At 46.9% G+C, this 24,723-nt stretch overlaps 1 protein-coding gene and 1 pseudogene across 10 annotated transcripts in view; both read left to right on the forward strand.

Moving 5' to 3' along the window:
• NEXN (nexilin F-actin binding protein) overlaps window positions 1-24,723 on the forward strand; it is a 46,568-nt gene that overhangs the window by 5,720 nt on the left and 16,125 nt on the right. For 3 of the 10 annotated variants that reach the window (XM_072649915.1, XM_072649918.1, XM_072649916.1), the window contains 5 exons: window positions 17,246-17,326; window positions 18,286-18,477; window positions 18,696-18,768; window positions 18,852-19,000; window positions 23,437-23,478. In XM_072649915.1, the coding sequence (XP_072506016.1) occupies window positions 17,300-17,326; window positions 18,286-18,477; window positions 18,696-18,768; window positions 18,852-19,000; window positions 23,437-23,478 (483 nt within the window). In that variant the 5' untranslated portion in view covers window positions 17,246-17,299. Of the gene's footprint in view, window positions 1-10,255; window positions 10,421-17,245; window positions 17,327-18,285; window positions 18,478-18,695; window positions 18,769-18,851; window positions 19,001-23,436; window positions 23,479-24,723 lie in introns of those variants that run through there. The other 7 variants (XM_072649920.1, XM_072649922.1, XM_072649917.1 and 4 more) reach the window with 6 other exon arrangements.
• Window positions 12,165-15,072, forward strand: LOC140530350 (retinoic acid receptor gamma pseudogene; annotated as a pseudogene).

The following is a 24,723-nucleotide window of genomic DNA, read 5'->3' on the forward strand; positions in this document are numbered from 1 at the left end:
GGGATCCCCAGCCCTTAGTACAGTGTCCAGCACACAGTAGGTGCTTAATAGATGTTTGTCTAATGCATCTTTATATGTGGGTGCATGCACATGTGAAGATATTGGACAGTTTTTGGTAGATTGAGCACAAAACCAGTGTCTTCATAGTCTATTTCATAACTTGTGAGGTCTTAACCATGATTTGGCATAGTTCAGTTCTTCTATGACTCTCCTCTGCATCTCATCACCTGTTAACTTTGTGGATGGTGTCTCCTTACAATTTAAAAATACATGATCCATTGCTCTGACGTGGCTCTGACTGGGTGGACTGGTGAAAGGGCAGCAGCCTTCTCCCCCTGTAGTCATGAAGAACAAGCTAGGGTGGCAGGCTTTCCCAAAGGATATGGATTTTAGAAGTCATTCCTTAGGGAAAAGAACCCCCCAAGCACCTTTCTCCCTTCTGGTCTCAGTCCTGGTGGGCACCCACTTCCCTCGTGTTCTTCCAGAGGAGCTGCACTCCTCTCAGTTCAACAAATACATCCTGGGATGTAGAAAGGGAGTCCAGGGTCAAGACATCTTCACAGACACAACAGAGGCTCAACCTGGACTGGTCTTGGTCCCAGGGAAGTCACTGATGCTTTGCCAGAGGCACTAACCTAGAGCAAGGACCATGCTTTGCCTTTTCATCTGCCAGTGCTTGGCACTCTTTGGGCACATAATAAATGCTTGTTGACTGACTTCTCAAAGGCCATCAAATCCTGGGGATGAAATCAGGCCATGTAAGCTCTTTGAGGGGAGGGGTTGTTTCATTCCTTGGCTTTATATGTGGAACATAGTAGAGACTTAACAAATGCTTCTTGTCTGAATAAATGAACATAAATGAAATATCTACCATGTGACAGGCACTGGGGATGCAAAGAGAAAAACCAATCTGGGCAGCTGTGAGGACAGTTGCTCCCAAAAGAAATAGGGCTTTTTGGGGAACACATAGTGAGTTCAATTTCAGATGTGTTGAGCTGAGATGCCTATGGCAACAAGAGGTAAATGTCCAGCAGACAGTTGGCAAATGCAGTAGTTTAGGAGAGAGATAGGGCTGGATACCCAGATTTTGGAGCTGATGAGGTCCCCAGCCAAGGGAGTAGAAGGGAGGAGAAGGGAGGGATGGTGACTCAGTAAAGGGAAGAAAGAAGATGATCCCAAACAGGGTGCTCAACAGCATCAGATGTCCCAGGGAGGCTAGAGAGAGTCTCCATGGAACGAGAAGTAGCCCTAGCATCTGCTGGCTCCTTGCTCTCTGGAATCCTAGGAATCCAATACTTACCCAACTGGTCTCAAGGCTGTTCATGTCCATGGAAGCTTTGTACACTTTGGGCAATGTTGATTCCAGGGAAACTCAGCTTAGAAAACCCATGTGAAGATTAAATATAATTAATCATATAAATTAAAAGACAGTCCGAGTGGCTGGTGGAGAATATAACATAAATAAATTTCATATATTAATTCATGCTGGAATCATAATTCCCACCATGGACTTGTGCCGATGGGCCCATGACGACTGATTCTTGTAGCTGCTTGCCTGTCTTCTTTTGAGCCTCCGTCCTCCCAAAGGCTTCTCTAAACCTCTCCAAGTGACTACAGTATAGGCACTCAATCAATCAGTAACATTTATTAGGCACCTGCTGCATATCAGGTTCTGGGCTGCCATTAATCACCCCCTTTTTGAAGCTCCTCTTTGGGAAAATGCTTTTAGAACTTCTATAAGAAGATATTGCTTTGTTTTGGTTATTTTGGACAGGGGAGATATGGATATATTTGTAGGCAGTGGGAAAGCAGCTAGTGGATTTGGGGGGATGGAAGGTGAGAAAGAGAGGGAATGGCGAAAGGGACGAGAGGTGATAGGCTCAAGGGTGAAATGGATCAGCCTTGGCAAGATGACCTTGGTCAAACTTTGGTCAAGCTTCCTTTCAGTTCTGGGATTCTGTGGTGTTCCTGGAGACTCTAGAAACAGGAGGACTGAGCCTAGTGGGAGGATAGAGCGAGGAGCCCTTGCTCTTTTTTCCCCTTAGCCAGCACCACTATATCCTTTCACCCAAGTGGCTGCTAGAATCCTCCCTGTCCCCCAGTATTGCCTGTCAGAGGAAAGTAGGTCACTTGAGTAGGGAAAGCCAGTCACTTGAGACACTGGGTAGGAAGCCCAGTTAATCAGTGAGCCAGTCAACAAGTATTTCTTGGCATAAGTGAAATAGTCTCTGCCCTCAAGGACCTTACAGTCTAGCCAAGGAGAAAGCACGTACATGTCCAGGGAGAGACAAAATAGAGATGAAGTCATTTTATGGGGAAGGACATTAGCAACTGGAGGGGTCAGGGAAGGCGACATTGGATCTGAGCCTTGAATGAATTCACATGAACAGCTGGGTGAAAGAGCAATATCTAGGAAGGCTGGAAAGGTCATCAGTGAAAAGCAAGACTGGGATGGACTTTCATTGTCAGAGGAGCTTGTCTATCACCTGGAGAGGGGAGGAATGGGGCTCAGTCCCAAGATTTAGGAGAATTACTGGCAACAACCTCTCCTCCCTCCAGTACCTGATTAAGGGTCTTTCCTTTCTCCATTCATCGTCCATGCCTCTTCTCTCTTCCCCTGTTTGGGTTCAGCGATCATCTCCATTCAAACCACTCTCAGACAGCCCACCCCTGAAGTAGACTCTTAGACTCAGTGGGCCCTCCCAACCCAGGCCTTTGCAGTGGTTGTGATGGACTGTAGATCTAAGTCTCATTCAGCCACATGGCCACATTTTCTTCTTTGCAGGTCCACAACTTTTCTCACAAACCTCTCCTTTTCTCCTTTCACAGACTATCACAGTGCTTCAAGCCCCCATCACCTTTCTCCACCCCCTCACCCCATTTGATCTGCTGTCTCTCCTGAAGTCCATCACCAGTCACAGGGCTGACCCCATCCTTCCACAAACTCCTGTTGGCCCCCTATTACTTCTCCTCTGTCTGGCAGGTAAAGGCACCCCAGCCAGGCCCCTTTCTACATCTCTGATCCCCACTACACTCTTCATGGTCCTACTATATTGGCTGCTCCCTCCCCCATCTCCAGAGGGCTCTCCCACCAATGTGCCCTGGTATCCTTCAGGAACCCCCCCAGCGCCCCCTTCCACAGGAGCCTTTCCTGGTGCCCCAGATGCTCAGCCCCTCCTTCCACAGGAGCCTTTCCTGGTGCCTGCCCTTATCTGCTTTGAACATGTGTTCTTCCCCCCACATGGGTGTCCATGTTATCTTTCCCATTAAAATGGAAGCCAAAGGGCACAAACTGGTCTTGCTTTTGTCTGCGTAGCCCCAGCTCTTAGTACAATGCTTGGCACAGGGGAAGTTCACTTAATCAATGGCTGATGATTAGAGCAGGGCTGGAATTTGAACACAAGCCCTTTTTTTCTGAATCTTTTGCTTTTCCTATTATACATTGAGGCCTCACAGGAAGTGAGGAACCAAATTTGTGGAACAACTTCCTAACAATTTGGGCTGTCTCAGGAGGTGGTGAGCACCCCATCACTGATGATCTTCAAGGGAAAGGGGATGAGCACTTAGCAGGGCTTTTGGAAAGGGGATTTCTAATCAAGTCTGGTTTGGTCTCCTGTGATTCTGTAATATTTGTTGGTGGCTTATCAAGTACAATTTATGTATTTACAATTTTCAGTCTCTTCCAAGAATCCTCATCTTCCTCCTTTGTAGAATGAGGGGTAGGCTTGCTACATCTTCAGGTCCATTCTGCCAACTGGTCTTCACATGAGTGATTAGTAGTTGTCTAAGCAGAGCTTTTCTGGGATCAACCACCCCCAGAGTGTGCAGAGTCTCAGTGCCCGTCAATGGCCTTGAGACTAGTAGAAGGGCAGTGGTTCCAGAATGTAATCACAAAATGCAAGTTAAACATTAAGAAGTTTTCCTTCAAGGCCACCACAACATGTGAATAAATCCTTGATCAATTTGAAGGTTATAGAACTTTAGCCATTGGGTAAAAGGCAACTGACACCATACTTGAAATAGCTTTTGATTGGCCAAGAGAATCACACATGATCCTGGAACCTGTTTATAAAAGCCGTAGGCAAATTCAGAAGTTGGCTAGCCCAGTTGAGGAAGCCAGGAATACTTTGTGGAAGCAAAGAACTGGCACCTCTACCAAGGGGCATCCAGAAATGTTGGTGCTGGAGGTGGAGGAGGGGCATGAGCCAACTGCCCTCGCCTCCCCTGCTCACCAGTCACCTCATCCGAGTAAAGGCAGTTAGTTCATCCCCTTTGTCTCCTGTCTGTCCCATGGAAGGGGCCCAGTAACAGCTTGTTCATTGACTGGTTGTATGAATGTGCCCTGTGTTCCTCTTGTGCAGGAATATACCACATTATTATACCATTAATATACCACAATATTCCATATACCACAAAGGGCTAATGTTTTATCTGTCCAGGAGATCTGGAAGTTCCTTGAGGGCAGGGGCAGTTCCCAGGCCCAGTGCCTGCCAGGTAGGGTCTAGTTCAGAAATATTTATGAAATGAGCTGAACTAGTGACTGTCTGTTTATCTCCTGTTTCATAGCCAGACTTCTCTAGTGAGTGACTCTGCGATTATCCTCCTGGAGCCATTTTTGAGGCAGGACAGAGTTGGACCGTAGGTGATCTCAGTCAGGAGGCATTGAATGGCCTCCAGATGACCAGATGTTCCAGTATCTCAAATACAATGAGATAAAGCCAGATCTTGTGTTCGATTTTTAGAGGAATTCTATGAGGAACAGGCAGTCATATTTGGGGTTCAGGGTGCTGGGGACGTCATTTTTGTTAGTTCATATCAGTGAGACTGTTTTGGTTTGTATCGTTAGTGGATATCACACAGAAGGACAAAAGGAGGAAAGCCAATGTGCATGTTCCGTAGAGTCCAAAGAGTTTGAATCCCAGGTGGGCAACGGTTACCCTGTGAGGCTGGGCAAGTCCCCGGGGTCTCCCTGGACGTGTGTGCCCTGCTCTATAGCATGAGAGAGTCCCAGCAGTCAGAGGCTCATCACTCTTCCTGGGTCCTGGACCCCTTTGGCCATCTGGTGATACCTAGAGAGCATTTCTCGGAGCAGTGTCTTCAAGTATGTGAAGTATAACACAGCAGAAACCAATTATGTTGAAACAACTATCAAAATATTAAAAAAAAGTTCACAAACCCCCATTTCAGAAATTCTACACTGTCACCAAGTTGCTTCTAAAGGCCTTTCCAGTTCTAAATTATTTGAATCTGTTAAAAAAAAAAGATCCTAAACATTTTATACCTATACTAGATTTGAGACTTAATGATAATTATGTCCTTATCTGTGTATTTATTGATGCCCTCCTGGATGAAAAGAGGAAAAAAGAATTACCCTGTCATTCTGGAGATGATGTGTTTTCTGATTTACAAAGAACAAGCTTAGCCCTAGAGAACTGGGGGATTCACCTCCCTGCTGTCATGGCAGAGGAGGGGGGCCACAGATGTGAAATGTTGAGTGCATGGTCAGGTACTGTCAATGTGTTGGTCAGTTTTGTGAATCTGCTTTTTCTCTTTCTTTTGAAATCTTTGTTACAAGAGGTGTGTATCTCTGAGTAGTGGAGGAGGGAAGAAGGTATTTGGAAATGAGGAAGATGTAAAAACAAAAGATATCCGTAAATATAAGATGAAAAGAAGCATCTGACTCAGTAAAAGCTTTCCTCTGAAAAGGACTCTTCCGTGCATATGTCAAGAGAAAAGTTTTTCCTGGACCCTTTCTGGTGTTTGCCATTGTTATGGAGGATGAAAGGGTGGGGTTCTCTCCATGTTCCTGTGGTAGAGTTCATGTGTTGGCTGCTTTCTGAACACTCCAGGTTTGTGAATGCAATGAGGTCTATGACCTCTCAGGAGATCAGCCCAACAGACCACGCAGGAAAAATTAAAAGGATGAAAAATGCCAGTGGGTCAGAGTAGAGTATACAGTTGAAGGGATAGTTAGCTGAATTAGTGTATCACTACTGATATCCTAAATTGGCACTGGTGATGGGCTGTGAATTGGGCACAGATCTATGTAGGAGGAAAAGAGAGACTCGATTGCATTCGGGAAACTGTAGTATTTTCAAAAATCCGCAAATTTCCCAAAACAAAAATTGTTTTCTGCTAATGTTGGATGGCTATAAATCATGGGCCATTACAAAGAATCAAGACTGTAGGTGATCCACAAGGAAATGGAGAGATACATATAAATATGGTGTAATTTGATGGAGAAGTCACTCAAATTTGGGGGAGGGGAGGGGGATCAGGGAGGCTTTCCTGTAGGAGGCAGCACCTGAGATGAAGAGGGAATGTGAATTGGGCATAGGGCACAAGCTGAAGGCATGAAGATGATGGATGGAATGTGGCTTTGGGGATGGCTTGGGAGAAAGGAGACCAGCCCAGCCCCCCCGTAGGATGCCCAAAGTGGAGGAGGAATGTTGCTCATTGGATGACATGCAGTGCACAAGGCACTCAGTGAGCAGGTCTGTTTTGGAACACATCTCATCCAAAATCTGCGCTTTTCAGGTGAGAAAATGGGGCCCGAGGAAGTTCACCCACTTGCCTGAGGGCACCCAGGTAGTCAGTGTCAGAAGTGGTTTCGAATTTGGGTCCTCTCCAAATCCAGTGCTGGTTTTATTTTTTTTCCAATTATGTAAAACATTTCCATATTACTCGTTTTGTACAAGAGGACTTGAAGAAAAGAAAAAACTGAAAGAAAGTGAAAATAGTATGCTTCGGTCTGTATTCAGTCAATATCAGTTCATTCTCTGGAGGTAGACAGCATTGTTGATCATGAGTCCTTTGGGATTGTCTTGGATCAGTGTTTCACCGAGAAGTGCTAAGTCAATGACAGTTAATCATTGTACAATGTTGCTGTTACTGTGTACACAGTTCTCCTGGTTCTGCTCACTTCGCTCAGCATCAGTGCATGTAAATCTTTCCAGGTTTTTCTGAAATCATCCTTCTTTCCATTTCTTATAGCACAATAGTATTCCATTACAATCATATACCACACCTTGTTTAGCCATTCCCCAATGGATGGGCATCCCCTTGATTTCCAATTCTTAGCCACCACAAAAAGCTGCTATAAATAGTTTAATCCTTTTTTGGATGTCTTTGCAGTGGTATTGCTGGATCAAAGAGTATACACACTTTTATAGCCCTTTAGGCATAGTTGCAAATTGCTCTTCTGAATGCTTAGATCAGTTCACAACTCCACCAACAGTGGTTTTAGTGTCCCAGTTTTCCCAAATCTCCTCCAACATCCAATATGTTCCTTTTATCTCATATTAGCTAATCTGACAGGTATGAGGTGGCACTGCCCAGTGCTGGTTTTTTTACCCCATGCTTTCTCTCTTTGTATCTTGGATGAGATGATGTAGATGGCCATTTAATCGAGTCAGAATGAAATGGGAAGAGGAGATTGGAGTGTTGGCACAGCCCTTTCTGGGAGCGATCACCCATGGCTTGGGGCTGGCTATAGAGACCCAACTCTGAACATCAGAGCTCTCCCAGTGATGCTCTGTGGTGGTGACTCATGGAACAAAATGATCTCAGAAGAATCTAGATTTCAGGTGACTCAGAGGTGACTGAGAAACAGCTGGAGGAGTAAGAAGGCTATGGCATGTTCTCAGCATTTGTGACCTGCATATGTTAGAAATGAAATCATCAGGGGCCCAAAAAAGGAGAGATAAGAGCCCAGCTGCACTACTCCAATGGCCTCCATGAATCATGTCCACCAAGAAGGGGGAATACTCTCTCCATTTTATAGGTACAGTAACTGAGGCAGGAAGAGGTCAAGTGACTTGTCCAGGGTCACACAACTAAGTTAGTGTCTAAGGCTGGATTGAAACTCTGGTCTTCCTGACTCGGGGCCCAGTATAAGCTGTCCTGGGGTAGGAAGTCTTCAAGCCAGGGAAATCCTGAATCCACTGGGGTGAAGTCTCACTGAATCTTTTTGGAAAGACTGGAGGAGAAAGCTGCCTGGATTTTGATGACACCAACTAGCCTGGGCTGATTCCTGCCACGTTTGAGAGAGTCCTTGGGAAATGGAAGATGTCAAGGTTCGTTGGAGAGTTCTACATTGCAAAAGAACTTTATCTCTTGTTTCCATTATGATTCACTGCATCTCATGTCTTCATGATCTATCTAAAAACCATAAGGGTAGGACCAATATATCACAAAAACCTGATGCTATGTGTAGTGTTCCGTGGACACTCTGCCTCTGCAAAGGAGTTGGGGAAGGTGTTTTTAACTCTCTAACCCTTTAAATTTCACATGAATAGGTAGCCAATCTTGAAGCCAGGAAAGGGAGGGTTCAAGTCCCCAGGTCAGTAGAGACCCTGGACAGGTCACACCTTCTTAGTTCTCTGAACAACTCTCTAACTGTTGGAGGCAGAGAGAGTCAGCATGGGCAGAGGAAACTTCACAGGTTTAGCCTTTATCCTCGTGAATTAATAGATACCCTGGGAACTACTTCCTAGTAACCCAGCACTACTAACTATGCTGTACTGTCACCAACAAGTCCTAGGGCCTGTTGGGGCCAGAGCCCAATTTCACGATGGGTTCCAATCATGTCCACTACTCTCAGCTGGACTCTGTCTTCCACCTTGGAAAGCCTCACTTTCCCAGCTCCCCTTTCTTTCTTGTCTTCCCCTTTTAGAGGTAAGCTTGTATTTTCATCAGTAGTGTTTTGATCAGTACCTGGCCCAGTAAGCATGGAACACATGCTTTATCTCTCTCTTGAGGAGTTACCATGGCAGGTGGAAGTCAGGAAGCCCCAAGTTCAAATCCTGCCTGGGACACCTGTTAACTGGGTGCCCCTGATCGGGCAGTTGTTGAACTCCTCTGTGACTGAGCTTCTCATCTTTCAGTTGAGAAGGCTGGATCTGGTGATCTCCAAGGTGTTTCCACTCTAAATCATGATCCTTCTTCTTGCTAAAGGCTACACACTAGTGAATCTAAGAGTTGGAGAGGTGTCCCACACACATCCACCCCCATTCATACCTCTCACCCTAATGCCTTTCTCTGATCCTCTGACTGAGCCTACCAATTCAGGAGTAAACTAGGTAGGAAGAAGGCCCAGCTCAGCTGCTGAATCAACCAACCCAAAGTGGTCATTCAGAAAAGCCTGGAATCAGTTTGGGAGGAACCACTGGAGGAATTCAGATGATGTGATAAGGAAGTTGGAACTGGCCTATGTTTGTGTCTCTCAGTGAAGGGACTTCAGACAAAGGAAGGGAAGGTTCCTGAGGACTTTGGGGGTCAGACCCCTGGGCTGGACCAGAAGGTAGGGACCAGGAAAGAGGGTCCCGTTCTCCCAGGCCCACCAGAGGATAACCTTGTGGAGGATTCCCAAAGGAGGAATGGGACCTCCCTGGGAAGCAGCATCTGCATATGAGTAGGCCTTGGGGGAGGTAGCCCTGGAGAAGGGGCCATCTTTCCGGCTTCCCTAAAGGGGATTTAAGTACCCTGCTGCCATTTTGGATCTAGTGCTTCTGCCATTCTTAAAGGACTGGGCATTCTTTTGCTCCAGAGCTCTCCACACAGCCTTAAAAAGATCCTGGAAACTCAGCAGAGCCTTCTCACGCCTACTACAGACCAGAGAGCCCCTTTCTTTCTCTTCCATGTTGTCTGAGCACAGCTAACAGCCCCCCACCCCCTCGCTGCCTCTGGCCAATGCAGAAAGAGACAAAAAGTCTAGAGATCTCAGACCTGGATGGTTCTCTGAGACATCCAGCCAGCTCTGACCAACAATACTGTCTACTAAGTCCTCAAGAGGTCACCTGTGGGGTCCCCATCTAATCTTGGCTGGACCACTTCCAGGGAGGGAGAAGCCCCTTCCCCTTCTCCCTGCCAGGCACCTGGGGGCATCTCTGATTGAGGTTTACTGACATGGAGATGAAAGCTGCCTCACAACTTTGGTCTTTTCTGGGGGTTTTTCCTAAACTGTCATAGATGGACTGGTGGCTGGTGAGGGAAGATATCCCTGGAAGGCAGGCTGGCAGCCATTCGACAAACAGTAATTGAGTGCTTGTTAAGTGCTAAATACCAGGCCCCAGTACTTACAGGTGAAATGACAAAGAAAGCCTTCCACCCACTAGGTCAGTGCCCCAACTCCCCAAAACAAACAAACCCCCAAACCCCAAAATATGGTTCTTTGTCCTCAAGGAGAGTGCACTAATAGAGGAGATTCCAGACCCAGTTCTTTAATTCAAACCCTCTTGTGTGAATTGAGCAAACTGGAAACTGTAGCCCAGAGCTGGCAATGGACCGCACCTGAGGAGGGGAGGAGTTTGGGCTCCTGAGCCACGTGACCAAGGCTTCCTAGGCCCAGAGGGCAGAAGCAGCTGCAGCTTCCAAAGCCTGAGAATCCTCCCAGTATTGGAGCCCAGGCTCAGGGGTGCTGGTGAGTGCCCGAGTCCTTACTAGTGGAGTTTATCTGCATCGAGTCCTAGAGATGGCCCAGCTGGGAGCTCCCTGGGGTAGGGAGCACACAGTAGGTACTTAATCCTAGCTTCCAAACCAGAGCTGCACTCACATAGGTACCCTCCTTTCCCTTGGGACTGGCCCCAAGAATTCCTGGTCCTGAGTTCTAACGACCCTTTGCCCTGTTGTCCTCCACCCTACCCCTGGCACTTCATATCTGGGGTCTTCTCTCCCTGCTTTGTTCCTGGCTCCCTAGCCCCATGCTTGGCCCTCCTCTGGATATAGGATTCTCTATTCCACAGTTCCCAGGATTCCATCTTCTTGCTTCCAAAGGGAAGGCACCAAAGGCTCTCCTGTATGGGTTCCCCCAATTCCCCAACAAGATCCAGCCCTTCACAGGATGGGCTCCTCATTAGTAAAAGAAGACACCCACATGCATTCATTCCCATCGTTTGGGCCTCTGTGTCGTCAGGTCAGGAGTTTCACCTCCAATCTCTTCATGAAGAAGAAAGGTATGAGCTAAACCTCTGGGTGGCCCAGGAGAGTAGAAGCGCCAGGCAAGGTCTGACTTGCTTGGTATTTGTTCCCCATGGCCTAGCACAGAGCCCAGCACACAGTAGGCTCTTCATAAATGCATGTTGAGTGATTGAAGCAGTTGAAATATTCTGTTCTCTAGACAGATGCTTAGGGATATGGGATTTTGGAGATTTGCTCCATGCATGGCCTTCTCTCGCCTTCTGATTCTTTTCTCCAGTGACTTTTCAAGGTTGATTTCCCTTTCCTCCTCTTTGGTACTCTCAGCCTGGCATGTCCTGCCTCTCATTTACAATTAGCATCCTTTGTTTCCTGCAAGGCTTAGGTCAGTTGCCGGCATTGGGATGATTTACCCACTTCCCTTGGTTCTGAGTGTGCCCTCCACCCCTCTCTGAACCTTGCTCTTCTTTCTTGGGAGCCACTGGGGCAAAATCTACTCGTGCCATCTCTCTTGGCCAATGAGTCCTTTCCACAAAATTGCAGGAACATGGAGATCCTCTAGCTTAGCCCTGTAATTTTATGGGTGAAGAACATGTGAGCATGGTGGCCCACACCTCAAATCTTTGCTACTAGGGAGGCTGAGGCTGCTAGGAATTATGAGATGCACTAGAATGAAAGCCAACTGTTCCAATCCTGCTTCAGTATGGCAGCCCCAAGTCTGCCTAAAGTCAGGAAGAAGAGCCAGTCACAGCTTCCATGCCAAGCCCTAGTGGTCATGGTCCTTCTGGTCTAGACAGGAGAGGAAGGAAGACTCGGTCTCAAAACAAAGCAAACATTTTGCATCTCTGAGAGGCAGATGAGTTAAGTGTCTGATGCAGGTAGTAGGGACAGCGTTCAAACTCAGGCCCTGACTCTGAAACTAGGGCCCTTTCCAAGTCAATAAGTCAAGTCTATACAAATGTATCAAGTGCCAGATTCTGAGCTAAGCACTGGACACACAAAGAAAGCAAAGACTGCTCCCAGAGGGCTCAAGAATCAATACAGAGAAAGTTGTGATTGACTGGGCACTTAAGTAAAGATGTCATTGAGGTGGGGTACTGGGTAATCCCTAGATCTTGCCTCTTAGCCTCCATCAGCACAACTGCTCTACCTTCCAGCCTTACACTAAAAATAGTGATTAGAGGCTTTTACAAAAGGTCTCCCCAGCTCCAGCAGCCTCGGCGCCCGCCCGGAGCTAGCGGGACCGCAGCTGCCCCGGCTTGCAGCCCCGCCCGGCCCCCTCCCCCTGACTGGGGATCCCCCCCATCCACGCCTCCCTCCTATGCGGCCCGGAGACCGGCACTAGCACTCCCCCGCCTCCCTCCAGTAGCGGGGCGCTTGCTGGGGGAGGAGGGGGATTGCCCGCAGGTCTCCGGCGCCCAGCTCCCTCTGCGCCTCCTCCGCCCGGAGCCGCGATGTACGATTGCATGGAAACGTTTGCCGGGAGCCCCAGACGGCTGTACGGGGCGGTGGGGCCCGGGGCCGGCTTGCTGCGCAAAGCCACCGGCAGCCCCTGCTTCGCCGGACTGGAGTCCTTTGCTTGGTCGCAGTCCTCCAGTCTGCAATGCCTGTCTCCTCGAACCCCCCTGCTTTGTGGATTGGCTGGCACTGCCCCATGCCGGCTTGGCCCCACCCGGGGCCCTTTCGCAAGAGAGGAAATGAGGCAGCTCTCTGAGGGCAAGGAAGGCGTCAATGCCCGAGCCGTAGAGACCCAGAGCACAAGCTCCGAGGAAATGGTGCCCAGTTCGCCCTCACCCCCTCCACCTCCCAGAGTCTATAAGCCATGTTTCGTCTGCAACGACAAGTCCTCCGGCTATCACTATGGGGTCAGCTCCTGTGAGGGGTGCAAGGGCTTCTTTCGACGAAGCATCCAAAAGAACATGGTGTACACGTGTCATCGGGATAAGAACTGCATCATCAACAAAGTGACCCGAAACAGGTGCCAGTACTGCCGCCTGCAGAAGTGCTTTGAAGTTGGGATGTCTAAGGAAGCTGTCCGGAATGACCGAAACAAGAAGAAAAAGGAGGTCAAGGAAGAGGGTCCTCCTGACAGCTATGAGCTGAGCCCCCAGCTGGAGGAGCTAATCGCCAAGGTCAGCAAGGCCCATCAGGAGACCTTCCCCTCCTTGTGCCAGCTGGGCAAGTACACAACGAACTCAAGTGCAGATCACCGGGTGCAGCTGGACTTAGGCCTGTGGGACAAATTCAGTGAGTTGGCCACCAAATGTATCATCAAGATTGTGGAGTTTGCCAAGAGACTTCCAGGTTTCACAGGACTCAGCATCGCCGATCAGATCACCCTCCTCAAGGCAGCCTGCCTGGACATCCTGATGCTTCGGATCTGCACTCGATATACCCCGGAGCAGGACACAATGACTTTCTCTGATGGTCTCACCTTAAATCGGACCCAGATGCACAATGCTGGCTTTGGGCCTCTCACAGACTTGGTCTTTGCCTTTGCTGGGCAGCTGTTGCCTCTTGAGATGGATGACACGGAGACTGGACTGCTCAGTGCCATTTGCCTCATCTGTGGAGACCGAATGGACCTAGAGGAACCAGAGAAGGTGGACAAATTGCAGGAGCCACTCTTGGAGGCTCTGAGGTTGTATGCAAGGCGGCGGCGACCCAGCCAGCCCTACATGTTCCCCAGAATGCTCATGAAGATCACTGACCTTCGGGGCATCAGTACCAAGGGAGCAGAACGAGCTATCACCCTGAAAATGGAGATCCCAGGCCCAATGCCTCCCCTGATCCGGGAAATGCTGGAGAACCCTGAGATGTTTGAGGACGACTCCTCGCAGCCTGGCCCCCGACCAGAGCCCCCCAGCGAGGATGAGGGAATAGGGGGTGGGGGTGATGGGGACCTCAGCCCCGCCCCTGACCCTGACCCCTGATTTCCCCCTGCTGTGGTGGTGATGGTAAGGGGTTATCAGATACCCGGGTAGCAGACTGACCATCCCCACCAGTGACTGGGAGAGGATCTTACGTACCCTCTCTTCACTCCCATTCCCCAAACCAGCACCAGTTCAAGCTCCTTGTTTTTGCCAAAGTTTCTTGGGCTACGTGTCCATCCTTTACCCTCACCAAGTCCTAACTGGGCTTCCTTCCCATAATTTTCTGGCTGGGACCTGATTCCTGTGCCTTCCTTCCCACTTTAGGGAGATCAAATGGGAGGGGTGAGATGGGGTCTCAGCTATGAATCTAGGAGCTCTCTCTTGGACATCAGGATCCCTCAGTTCTCCAGCAGGGAGAAGGGGGAGAACCTTTGTTGGTGCTGAGTAGGTGAGGACCTTGTCTCCCATCCCTCCCATCCCCATCCCCACCCCCACCCCTGCCAGGGGAGACCTCCAGGAATAATTAGGAACACTAGAGACCAAAGGGAGGAGCAGGGGGGCTGGGCCAGCCGCCTCCACCTCCTTGTGACCGCTGTGCAATGCCCCCTGCCTGACACATACTGCCCTCTGCCTCCCTGTGTGCCAGGCTCAGGGTAGAGGGTAGCTGGTCCCCCCCAGTCCTCTGGGGGCAGTAAAGGGGGGCAGATGCAGGTCCGTTCTGCACCTCTTTGCTGATGGCTCCAGCATGTACTCACCCTTTCCCCATGCTTCCCCTACAAAAAGGGGAAGTATCCTCCGTTAAGAATTCTCCAGCCCTACCATGTGCCTTGGGTGTCCCCCGCCCCCCATCTCAGCCATCGGGGCGGAACCCTTCTACACTACAGAGGGGCCTGGGGAGCCCCTCCCTCTCCACCCCTAGTGCCTTCCCCCCACAATACCCCAGAGCAGCTCAGCCCAGGGAGGGGAGGGCTGCTTAGCTGATCCTTACCCTACCCAGAGGAAGCCTCTTATTTATTTATTAGCTTTTGTTTACACCCTGGAATTACCCCCCATCCCCCTGGGGGTTCTGGGGGTGGAGCCCAGGGCCCCTTCTGATTCCCAACCCCTGGTTTGTATTTAGCTGCCAAATAAAATTCCCACTGGCCCCCCTTTTTCTCTGGGGGGGCTGGGTGCTGTCCCCTCCCCCCCCTTTGTTTACATCCCCCTTCCCTCCCGCTGTATCGCATATTGCTGAGTTTTCTATTTTTGCAAAATAAAGTGATGGAAACTCAAAAAAAAAAAAAAATAGTGATTAGAAAATGGGAGAAAGCTAAGAAAGTACCCTGAAAATGGCTATTGTTCAATTTGTCCTCACTCCTTACTCTCAAAATGGCAGAGAAAATTGTCAGCCAAGGTTTCTCTTGTGAAGATAGCAGTGCCAAAGTTTTTGTTGACTTTTTAGCAGTAGATGGCTCACTGGGACTGGAATCCAGTTCTATCAATTTCCCTTCTCTGGGACTCAGTTTCCTCTTCTGTAAAATTAGTAGGTTGGATTATTTACTCATGACAGTCCCCTCAAACTCTGAACTCTGTGACCTTATGGAGTGGTCTCCCTCCTCCCTTCCTCCAGGTTTCCCTAGTTTCCTTCCTCCCTTCCTTCCTTCCCTCCTTCCTTCCCTTTCCTTCCTCTCTCATTTCCTTCCCTCCTTTTTTTTTGCTTTTAATTCTTTCCTGCTCTCCTTTCCTCCCTCTGAGAATGTGCTGTATGTATCAGGTTTTTTGTCCCGTAAGAATGTAAGCTCTTTGAAGGCAGGGCCCACATTTTGGTCTTTCTTTATATCCTCGGTACCTGGCACAGTGTCTGACACATAGAAGGTACTTAAATGCTTGTCAACTCCAATACAAACAGGTTCACTTTAAAAAGCTTAATTTCTACCAATTAGGGGTGCCATTTTATTTTCTCTTCATTGCAAATAAATCAGGCTCTTCTTTTGAGAAGTTTTACATTTTAAGTGACCAGAACACTTTAGGCAGGTGCTTTATTCTATAGGACTGTCTCTGACAGGTTCATTCTTCACTGTCAAACATCTATCTGCTCATTATATCAGATTTTTAAAAGTCCCATAAAAGCCCCCCCCCCCCCCCGCCCCAGCCAATTAATTCAGCTAAAAACATCAGTCCATGTGATGCCCATATGGGGAATCACATCACTTCACTTCAGTCTGGTACAGACCACTCCCAGTCCTCCCCTCGTGCATATTTTAATGTTTTAAAGCAGTGTAGGTTTCATATAAAGTAGATTTAGTCCCCAGAGTAATTTGAACAGTATCCTTTAAAAAAATCAAAGAAGCAGGCTCCCAGCTCTAACCTCCATGGTAGCAAGCAAGAAGGAGAGATGTTCAACGGAGCCATTTAGATGTCCTTTCCAGGACACTGAAAGGATGAGTGCCAATGGAATCTGAGTTACCATGAACCAACTTTCGAAGGGCAGGTTCTCTAAGAACAAGTCCTTGGGCTACAAAGCACCTTCCTCTAAAACATCCTAAGGGGAGCTCATGGGGCAAACAGTTCATCCCCACCCCATAGCTGGTGAGGTCAAGTGTGGGAGCCAAAATCAAGGTCCTCTGACCCATGTTCTGGGTGGGGTCAGCCCATGGTGTGATGATTGCATACCTATTCAGCAGGATGGGGGTGAAATGGTCACTAGAAAACAAGGGGGCCCAAAGGAGTTGGAAAAGGTGGAAAATGTCAGTGGTGGAAGGACTGTAGAAAAGCACAAAGCCAGATGAACTCTTGGTGGAAAAGACACCTGGTTTGGGATGGGGAGGGTGGTGATTGGTTATCTGGATTTGGTCCAAAGGAGGGCAACTGGGATGGAGAAGGCTCATACCCCATCATTCAAGCACTGCTCTGAGGAACTGGGGATGCTAACCTGGAGAAGAGAGAGCTGAGGATTAGGGGTAAAAGGGACCTGGCTGGCTAGCCAGCTGACTGAGTGCTTAGTTCTTGTTCAAGTATGGGATGGGCGAGAGATGTCTGGGTCCTTCCAACTCTGAGATCCTGTGGTTACATGGTTCAGTATTTCAAGGGCTGTTGTATGGGAGAAAAGCTAAACTTTCACTGCTTTTTCCTAGAGGGAAAAGGAATAGACTTCCACTGGACACTAGGAAGAACTTTGCAAACATTATAGCTGTTTAAAAGTGGAGCAGTGAATTCCCCATCCCTGGAGGTGCTGAACTAGGACAAGGATGGCCAAGGAAGTCTTAATGCGGCATGTTGAACTATATGATGACTGAAGTTCCTTCAGGCTCTATATTTGTAATTCAGTGGAATTCAGTGGAATCCCTGCTTGTGTAGGGTGAAAACAGGCTAGCAAGGAGGGGGAACATAGTTAATTTTGCCTTCTATCAAAGGGGCAGATATTTTTTACATTTGTTTCACATCTTCATGGAAATACTAAAAAAAGAAAATTCTTTCAGGTGCCAAATCCTATCCACTCTCCATAATTGTTGCCAGAACCAACTTCGGCAAATATGAATGACATTTCCCAAAAGGCTGAGGTAAGTCTCAGGTTTAAAAAGGTTTAAAATTGACCCTCATTGGCACACCAATGGGCATGATTGACTTTGATGTTCTTAGAGCAAACAACGGTTTGATCGACTTTACAGATGGTTGATTTCCGTTTACTGGGTATGTTTCTGACTGAATGTAGAACAGAGCTAAGGCTGACACAAGTCAGGTAAATTCAGGAGTTGACCTCCAGCTGGGATACAGGTTGACCTGACTTTTCTGTATGAAAAGATTAAACTTTTGCTCCATACTTGGACACTTTGTGCCCACATGGTAGCTCTTCTCGGCAGCCACAGCAGTACTTTCTCCAGGCTACCAGCTGCTGACCATGGCCCTTGGAGAGCTGGAATGGGAAGGGAATGCAGCTACTGGCATATGAAATAAATGAAATGAACTTAAATTAGGAGAATTTCAAAAACAACAAATTTAACCTGGGATCCAACCATGCCTTGTCTGTCCATGGAGAGATTTCAGGGAGTCCATGAATGTGTTCTGGTTTTCTAGTGGACCATTGGGGGCTACAAGTTAAATTAATAATCCTACTAAAGTGCTAAGACAAGTAAATGTTGAATACTTCATGTGCCATAACTTTAATGCTGCACCAGGAGATGAAATGTAAATGGTCCAGAGCTAAAGCAAATAAGAGCTCTCCTTTCTGGTTTGTGATGAGCTTTGCCTGCATTGATTCCATCTGTCAAGGAACTCACAGAGTCATATCTGATTTTATTCCCTTGAGAATTTTGCTTCAGTTATTTCTGTTTCCATTTTCTTTTTCCATCTGATCTTTAGAAGGCACAATATCAGTTATTGCCAGAGAAAACTGAGATCCCAGACGCATACAGATTTTCTGTTTTAATGTTTTTCTTTACATTCAATCTAATCTAATATGTTCTTAATTTCTTTCCATCCTTTAAAAAAACGTTCTTTTCTTTCTCTTCATCTAACAAAGATTCTGCTTTCCTCATCTAAACCCGTCCCCAAAACCTATGTGCCCAAACTCGGCAAGGGCGATGTCAAGGATAAATTTGAAGCCATGCAGAAAGCAAGGGAAGAAAGAACTGAGAGGAGATCTAGAGACGAGAAGCAAAGAAGAAAAGAACAGTTTCTTAGAGAGAGAGAGTGGAACAGGAGAAAGCAGGAGGTTGTGATTTGCTGCTTTTTGGTTTTTTAACATTTAATTCAATGCAAAAGATTGTTCATGTTTTAAAGCATTATTTCTTGTTGACTGAAATGCAGATGATGCAAAGGGCTTAATTTATAAGCTCATTTTGGCATCATCTGTGTAGTAAAAGAATTTCGTCCAGTGTTGTGTCTTTGTTTGGAGATGCTCCTTCCAATGAAATGTATTTACCTATCTAGATGAAAGAGATGCTTGCTTCTGATGAGGAGGAGACATCGAAGGTGGAAAAGGCTTATGTCCCAAAGCTGACAGGTAAGGAACTGAAGGAATCAGTTGAGAATGGGATTGTAAAATAAGGAGGCAAAGAGATTTAAAAAATTCTCCTCTATTCACAGGAACTGTTAAGGGCAAATTTGCAGAAATGGAAAAACAAAGACAAGAGGAGCAAAGGAAAAGAACTGAGGAGGAAAGAAAGCGCAGAATTGAACAGGACTTATTAGAAAAGAGGAAAATCCAACGAGAATTAGCAAAGCGTGCTGAGCAGGTCCGTGGGCTCCAGATCCTGGGGCTTGGAGATGGGAGGGGGGTGGTTGGTATAGGGTGAGGGGTGGGTGGGGTGGGGTGAGGTGACGAAAAGCTAACTTTGGTCTGGAGCGAAATGTCAATGCCGTGCTCATTGGAGTCATAAGGCGCTGCTGTTTGCGATGGCATCCTCACCCTGAGCAGCAGCCACACCCCAAAGGGAGGCTGAAGGCTTTGGGTCATCCTGACCCCTGGAAGAAGGGAGGAGGAAGTTGGTGTGGGCCCTCTCTGCTTTCTCAGAGCTCAGCATGGGCATGACGCTCAAAGGAAGCTGCCAGCTAGGCTGTGGGGTCTGTGAGCCGCTCCCCTTCCTGGGAGGCGCGCTCCCACGTTCCCTCCATGTTTCATGAGCATCTTCAAGGATGCTTAACACAGTGATGATGCCTAGGGAATAACTGGTGGTTAAAATCAGTAAGCTTCAGCCCATGACCAGACCATATTTAAGTGATCAAATGAATGTCCAACCGTGATTCCAAAGGACAGAAAATGCAGCTTGTGCCTCACCTCCTAAGAGAGAGCCAAGGAGTTATGGGTAGAGTGAGACACCAGAGTGTGTGGATTTGTTTTGCTTGACTGGTCATTAGTTACAGGGGAAGACTTTTTTTTAAAGAGGAAAACAGGGTCCCATTCCTGCCAAAAGAAAAGGGGGTCGTTGAAGCTTTCAAAAACTCAGAGAAGAAAGCTGAGAGAGAACCCTAAAAAAAACAGAATAGTTTTGAAATTCATGTGTTGAATTTGCTCTGGTCTTTCAAAAACAGCCAGCTGTGTGTACTAGGGATTTATGGTTTCTTGTACAAGCCTCTTTTTTTGTTTCTTCTGGTATACAGAAATATTCATGTTTCAATTCATGTTATAACCCAACCCCTCCTCTCCCTGACGAGATATTGCCTAGAAAAGAATTCTCATTAGGCTATTCTTAACTTGTGTGGCTAAGTTTTATTGGGCATGGGAAGGCAGAGGGTTAGGGCTAAGCTCATCATCCAGGACCTTTTCTGTAGAGCCCAGTATTGGGCGTAGAGCCAATCAGATGCTTGTTGTGTTAGCGCTTCCTGGACAAGCTGTGAAAGCCTGTCCCCATGTCCTGTCTCACCTCTGGACAGACAGAGCCTTTTGCCCTGAATATGGGAGCCTGGTGGCATTGGCAGAAGAGTCAAGGATCTGGTCAACTGGCTTCCAGAGTTCTCCTTTTCCAAAGGATGCTTCAGGTTTTAAGTGAGCATCCCCCATTGCTCTGTTTCATTGAGATGAGAGCTACTCATCAGTTCACACAAAATTTCAATACCAAAAAGACATTGCTTTCATTTTTATTCTCTTCTGCCTTGATGACCCCCTTGTTAGGGAAGTAACAAAGGCAGAAAAAACCCAGGACAAATCAAATTTAACTGCCCTTGCCTTGGAAACCACCACTGTCCTTTCAAGTGAGGGCACCTGGCAGAGACGGGGTCACTTCCTTCATCTGGCCAGCTTTTCAGCTCCTTGGCAGGTGGGTGCCTGGTCAACATTGTCTTCAGCCAGTGATCAGGCTGTGCTTTGGCTTGATGAGTGTGTCTGAAGGTCTGCAGACTTCTGGGAGGCATGCAGTAACAGAGTTCTCCTTGTTTTGCAGATGAGTAAACAGGGGCAAGAGGCTGAGGGATTTAGAAGGGTTGCAATGGGTGTTCTCCTGTATGTCAAGGGCTTCCTCATGGTAGAAGGCCTGGACCTGGCAGCCTTGGGGCTCTGCCTGGAAGTCTGCAGGTAGAGGCTGGAGGACCACTTGCTTGTCGTAGGGGGCTTTTTTGTATAGGTTGGACTTGATGATCTTGAGGTCTCTTCTGGTTCAGAAACCCGTGCTTCAGGCCCATAGCTGATGTCCAGGCTAAGGCTGGACACTGGATCTCCTGACTTCACAATGAGTCAGGGCCTCTGGGGACCAATAAGGCTCATGGATGGGCTTGGCAGAGCTGACTGGCTTCAAGAAGCTCTTGGGATGACTTAGGTAGGGGTGAACCCTGGGCACACCAGACAAAAGCAGCCTCTTCTGTGTTCTGAGGCCTCCTGGCTTTGGAAAGAAACGCAGCGATGCCCTGTGGCCCAAAAGGGAACTGGGAGGAGGGAGAGGATAAACAGTGCAAGGTCGAGTGGGACACCGGGCTCATCAAAAGAGCAAACCAAATTAGGATGTGAGATGATAGAGACCAAGAGCTCCTGAGCTAGGATGTGCCACAGCCTCCCCCTTCCCCATCTTACAGTTAGGGAAACTGAGGCACAGATACCTGTCCTTCCTGACTCACTGCCTGTTCTGGTGCCAACGAGCTTGTTCTGTAGATAAAGAAGCAGAGACGAGGTCATGCAGGAATTGAGGGGCACAAGCAGGATTTGAGTTCAGAATCTTTAAATTCCAGTGTAGAAAGAACCCTTTCCATTGCACACAGTCTAAGAACATGTGGAAGGTAAAGCAAAAATAATGGTATTCTATAAATTAAGTAAATATAAAAAGGCAGGTTTTAAGATTTAATTTGGAAATGATTTTTCTACTCTGTTTCATCTAATTGAGTATCATTTGTAAGATCTAGAGGTCATTTGTGGAAGACATTTTTTGCATGAATGAAACAACATTTAGAAAACACTAATACGTGTCACATGGTCTGCTAAGCTCTGGGGATACAAACACAAGTAACCCAGTCAGCTCTATTCTCATAGGAGAAGATAATGCAAAGAAGGGCATGGTATGGTCTAGCCCAAGACCAACAGAAGTGATTGAATATTTAAGGGCTGATCTGAAGAGCAGCCTGAGGAGGTAGGTTATGCAGTGTGTGGGAAGGAGAGAACCAAGGACAGGAAACCCCAAGGATGTGAAAAGCCGGTGATTTGGAAGGGAGGCTCCTGCCCTGCCCAAGGCATCTTTTTTTACATATTCTCATGTTGTAGTAGCTGAACCATTGCACACGAAGCTGCCTTGTTGATAAAAACTCACTGACTGTTTAGGAAGGTGTTAAAACACCCACTTCTTTGGGTTGTAGGAGAGTTGGGAACAACCGGTAGGAGCGGCCAAGGAGCTCCATGTTATGGAAAAGCTCTGAACAATCATTGTGGCCAAGCTTTCTGAGGGGTGGCATCACTTGTGAATTGAGGGTGAGGGGGAGAACTGGGCATGAGCTGCCAGGACTTCAAAGACTCAGGAGGGCACTCAGAAGAGAGGAGTAGACTTTTTGTTCTGCTTGGTCACAGGGGACTTGAGGAGTAGAAGTCCCAAGGGGCGATAGAATTTGGATGATAGGAGAAAATGCTTCCTAAAAATTAATTAGGGATGTGGGTGAAGGTCCCTTCACTGGAGGTGTAGAAGCACAGGCTGGGTGGCCGTTGGTCAGGGAGCCTGTAGAGGGGGCTTGCCATTAGGGGACAGGCTGGACTACATGACCTTGGAGGTACCTTCCTATACTGAGGTTCTACAATTCTGTGAGAAAGTCCCTAAGAGCTTAATAAATGACAGTTGAATTCCTGGTAAGAACTGAGTGAGTGGATAACTACCCCATTTGCTGTCCAGGGAGCAAATTGTTACCAAATTATTACTTTATAAAACTACATACCAACTCCCGCTTTCCTCAGCCCCTCTGCCTTTCCCAGCCTCCCTGTCTCCTCATTGTCCTCCTAGAATAGCAGGGTGATGTACTGCTTTAGTAGCTTTCTTCATTTCAGATTGAATACTGGGGTTGAATCTGTTAGTAATCATATTTTTTGTGGATCATGCCCAAAGCGAGCCCTTCCCCATGCTGAACTGTTCCCTCATTTGGATCAGGTCATCGTGGCAGGGACTCTGAATCCATATTTTTCCACTTTTAAAGGAATTCTATGAATGTGTACCCACTGAGGGGAGTTCCTGTCGATGAACTGGTTGTGCACTTCCATCGTTAAAACTCTTCAATGTTTATCTTCTCTCATGGGAGGTCAAGGGGAGTTGATATGGAAGGGTGTATGTATATGTCCATTTCAGTTTAAACTAACAAAATTGTTCGTTGCTGCTTTTAAGTCCACTGGGCGGGTAGGAGAATTAGACCCACTGTTCCATTTCCAGAACTCTATAAAGGTAGGCTTTGATAATATCTTAAAGTGTTGGTTCCTGTTAATGTTAATAACAGGAAAAATTACATTGATGAAAAGGTTTTTTTTTTTTTATTTCATGGCTAAATCTTAATGGTGTTACTATCCAATTGCCAAGTATCAATTGGACTTGCTAGTTACAGCGGACAGCCGCTCAGCAGCCTAATGGATCGATAGCAAAAACAAGACTTTCAAAATCTCACATTTGAAACTTTACTGCAAGTATTTTCTTTTATTTGGTTATTTTTCAATTGTATGTTTGAAAGCCAAAGGCAAAGCACCAACAGAATGTAATGATATGAAATTCTCATTCAATAGATTGAGGACATAAACAATACGGGAACTGAATCAGCATCAGAGGTAAACACATTTCTTTCAATGAAACATTCACCTAAAATTATCTGATTCATGAATTTTCTCTTTTTAATGAAAGAAGAATAGGTAAGAAGGGCACTTTTGTGGATGAAATACTTCACCAAGAAAGACCATGGTTTTGCATTTTTGCATCTATGACCAAAAATTACGTTGATGGAAAAGTTTTTTCCTTTTGTGACATCTAAAACATCAGTTGGCCTCCATGACAAATGCATTGCCTCAGAGCCTTGGTTTGAAGTATGCCTCCCAAAAGAAGTATCTTGCAATGAGCTGTGACCTGCTACATTTTATATGATTTCATTCAATAGTTGAAATATATCGACTTTCTTTTGATCCCTCACCTCCTTTACGTAGCATGCCCTAGAGAAAAGTGAATTGGCACTCCAGTTCTCCTGCGCTGTTAAATGACTCTGTGTTTGCATCTCACGCGGTGGAAGTTCATCAACTACCCAGTATCAGAGACCCCTTCCTTTCCATCCAATACAGAAACTCTCCGTATTCTAACAAACAATTTGATGGTGTTCCCCAGACTGTAGAGGCACAGAGCTGAGAAACATTATTTTAAGCATATGTGTTTGGGCTGCCCATCCCCCTGTGTTAGATTAAAAAACATTCAGGGGCAAAACCAGATGGTATGGAAGGAACTAACTTAGATGACTTGAAAAGAAAACCGTTTCAAAATCTATTTTTAAGTAGCAAAAAAGGCATAGGACATAGGATATTTGTTCATAGAAAATCATCTGGAAATATTCTGTGTCTCCTCATAGTAAAAATAACTTTATGAATGACTTTAGAAAGTGGACCTGGCAGATCTAATCTTCACACATTAGGCAAATGCTTGCTTAGCTCTTCAAGTCGCCATCAAATTGGTTCCCAGCCCATTCACTACAAGGACAATCTCTTCTGGCCATCAGTGCATGCATGCGCAGCTGTCTTTTCTTGAAGCTCTAGAGGGATGGTTGGTTGCCCCATTAGCAACATCTCTGTTCATTTGCAAGTCTGATGAACACCCAGGAGTGGATTTCAATAGGATAAGAACTAACACACACTCGGCTTAGGAGAGTTGATGTAGTTGCTGTTGATAACTGGGGAAAAACAAAAAACACCAAAACCTAAAACCTCTTTTTCTTTGTGTTATTGTTTGATTGAACCAGGAGGTAACTGATCTGAGATAGTGGTAAGTCTCCATGAAACTCAGATTTTGGGTAAGAAGAAGCATTCTAACAACCA

The sequence above is a fragment of the Notamacropus eugenii genome, chromosome 2, assembly GCF_028372415.1.
Source record: "Notamacropus eugenii isolate mMacEug1 chromosome 2, mMacEug1.pri_v2, whole genome shotgun sequence".
NCBI classification, from domain to species: Eukaryota; Metazoa; Chordata; class Mammalia; order Diprotodontia; family Macropodidae; genus Notamacropus; species Notamacropus eugenii.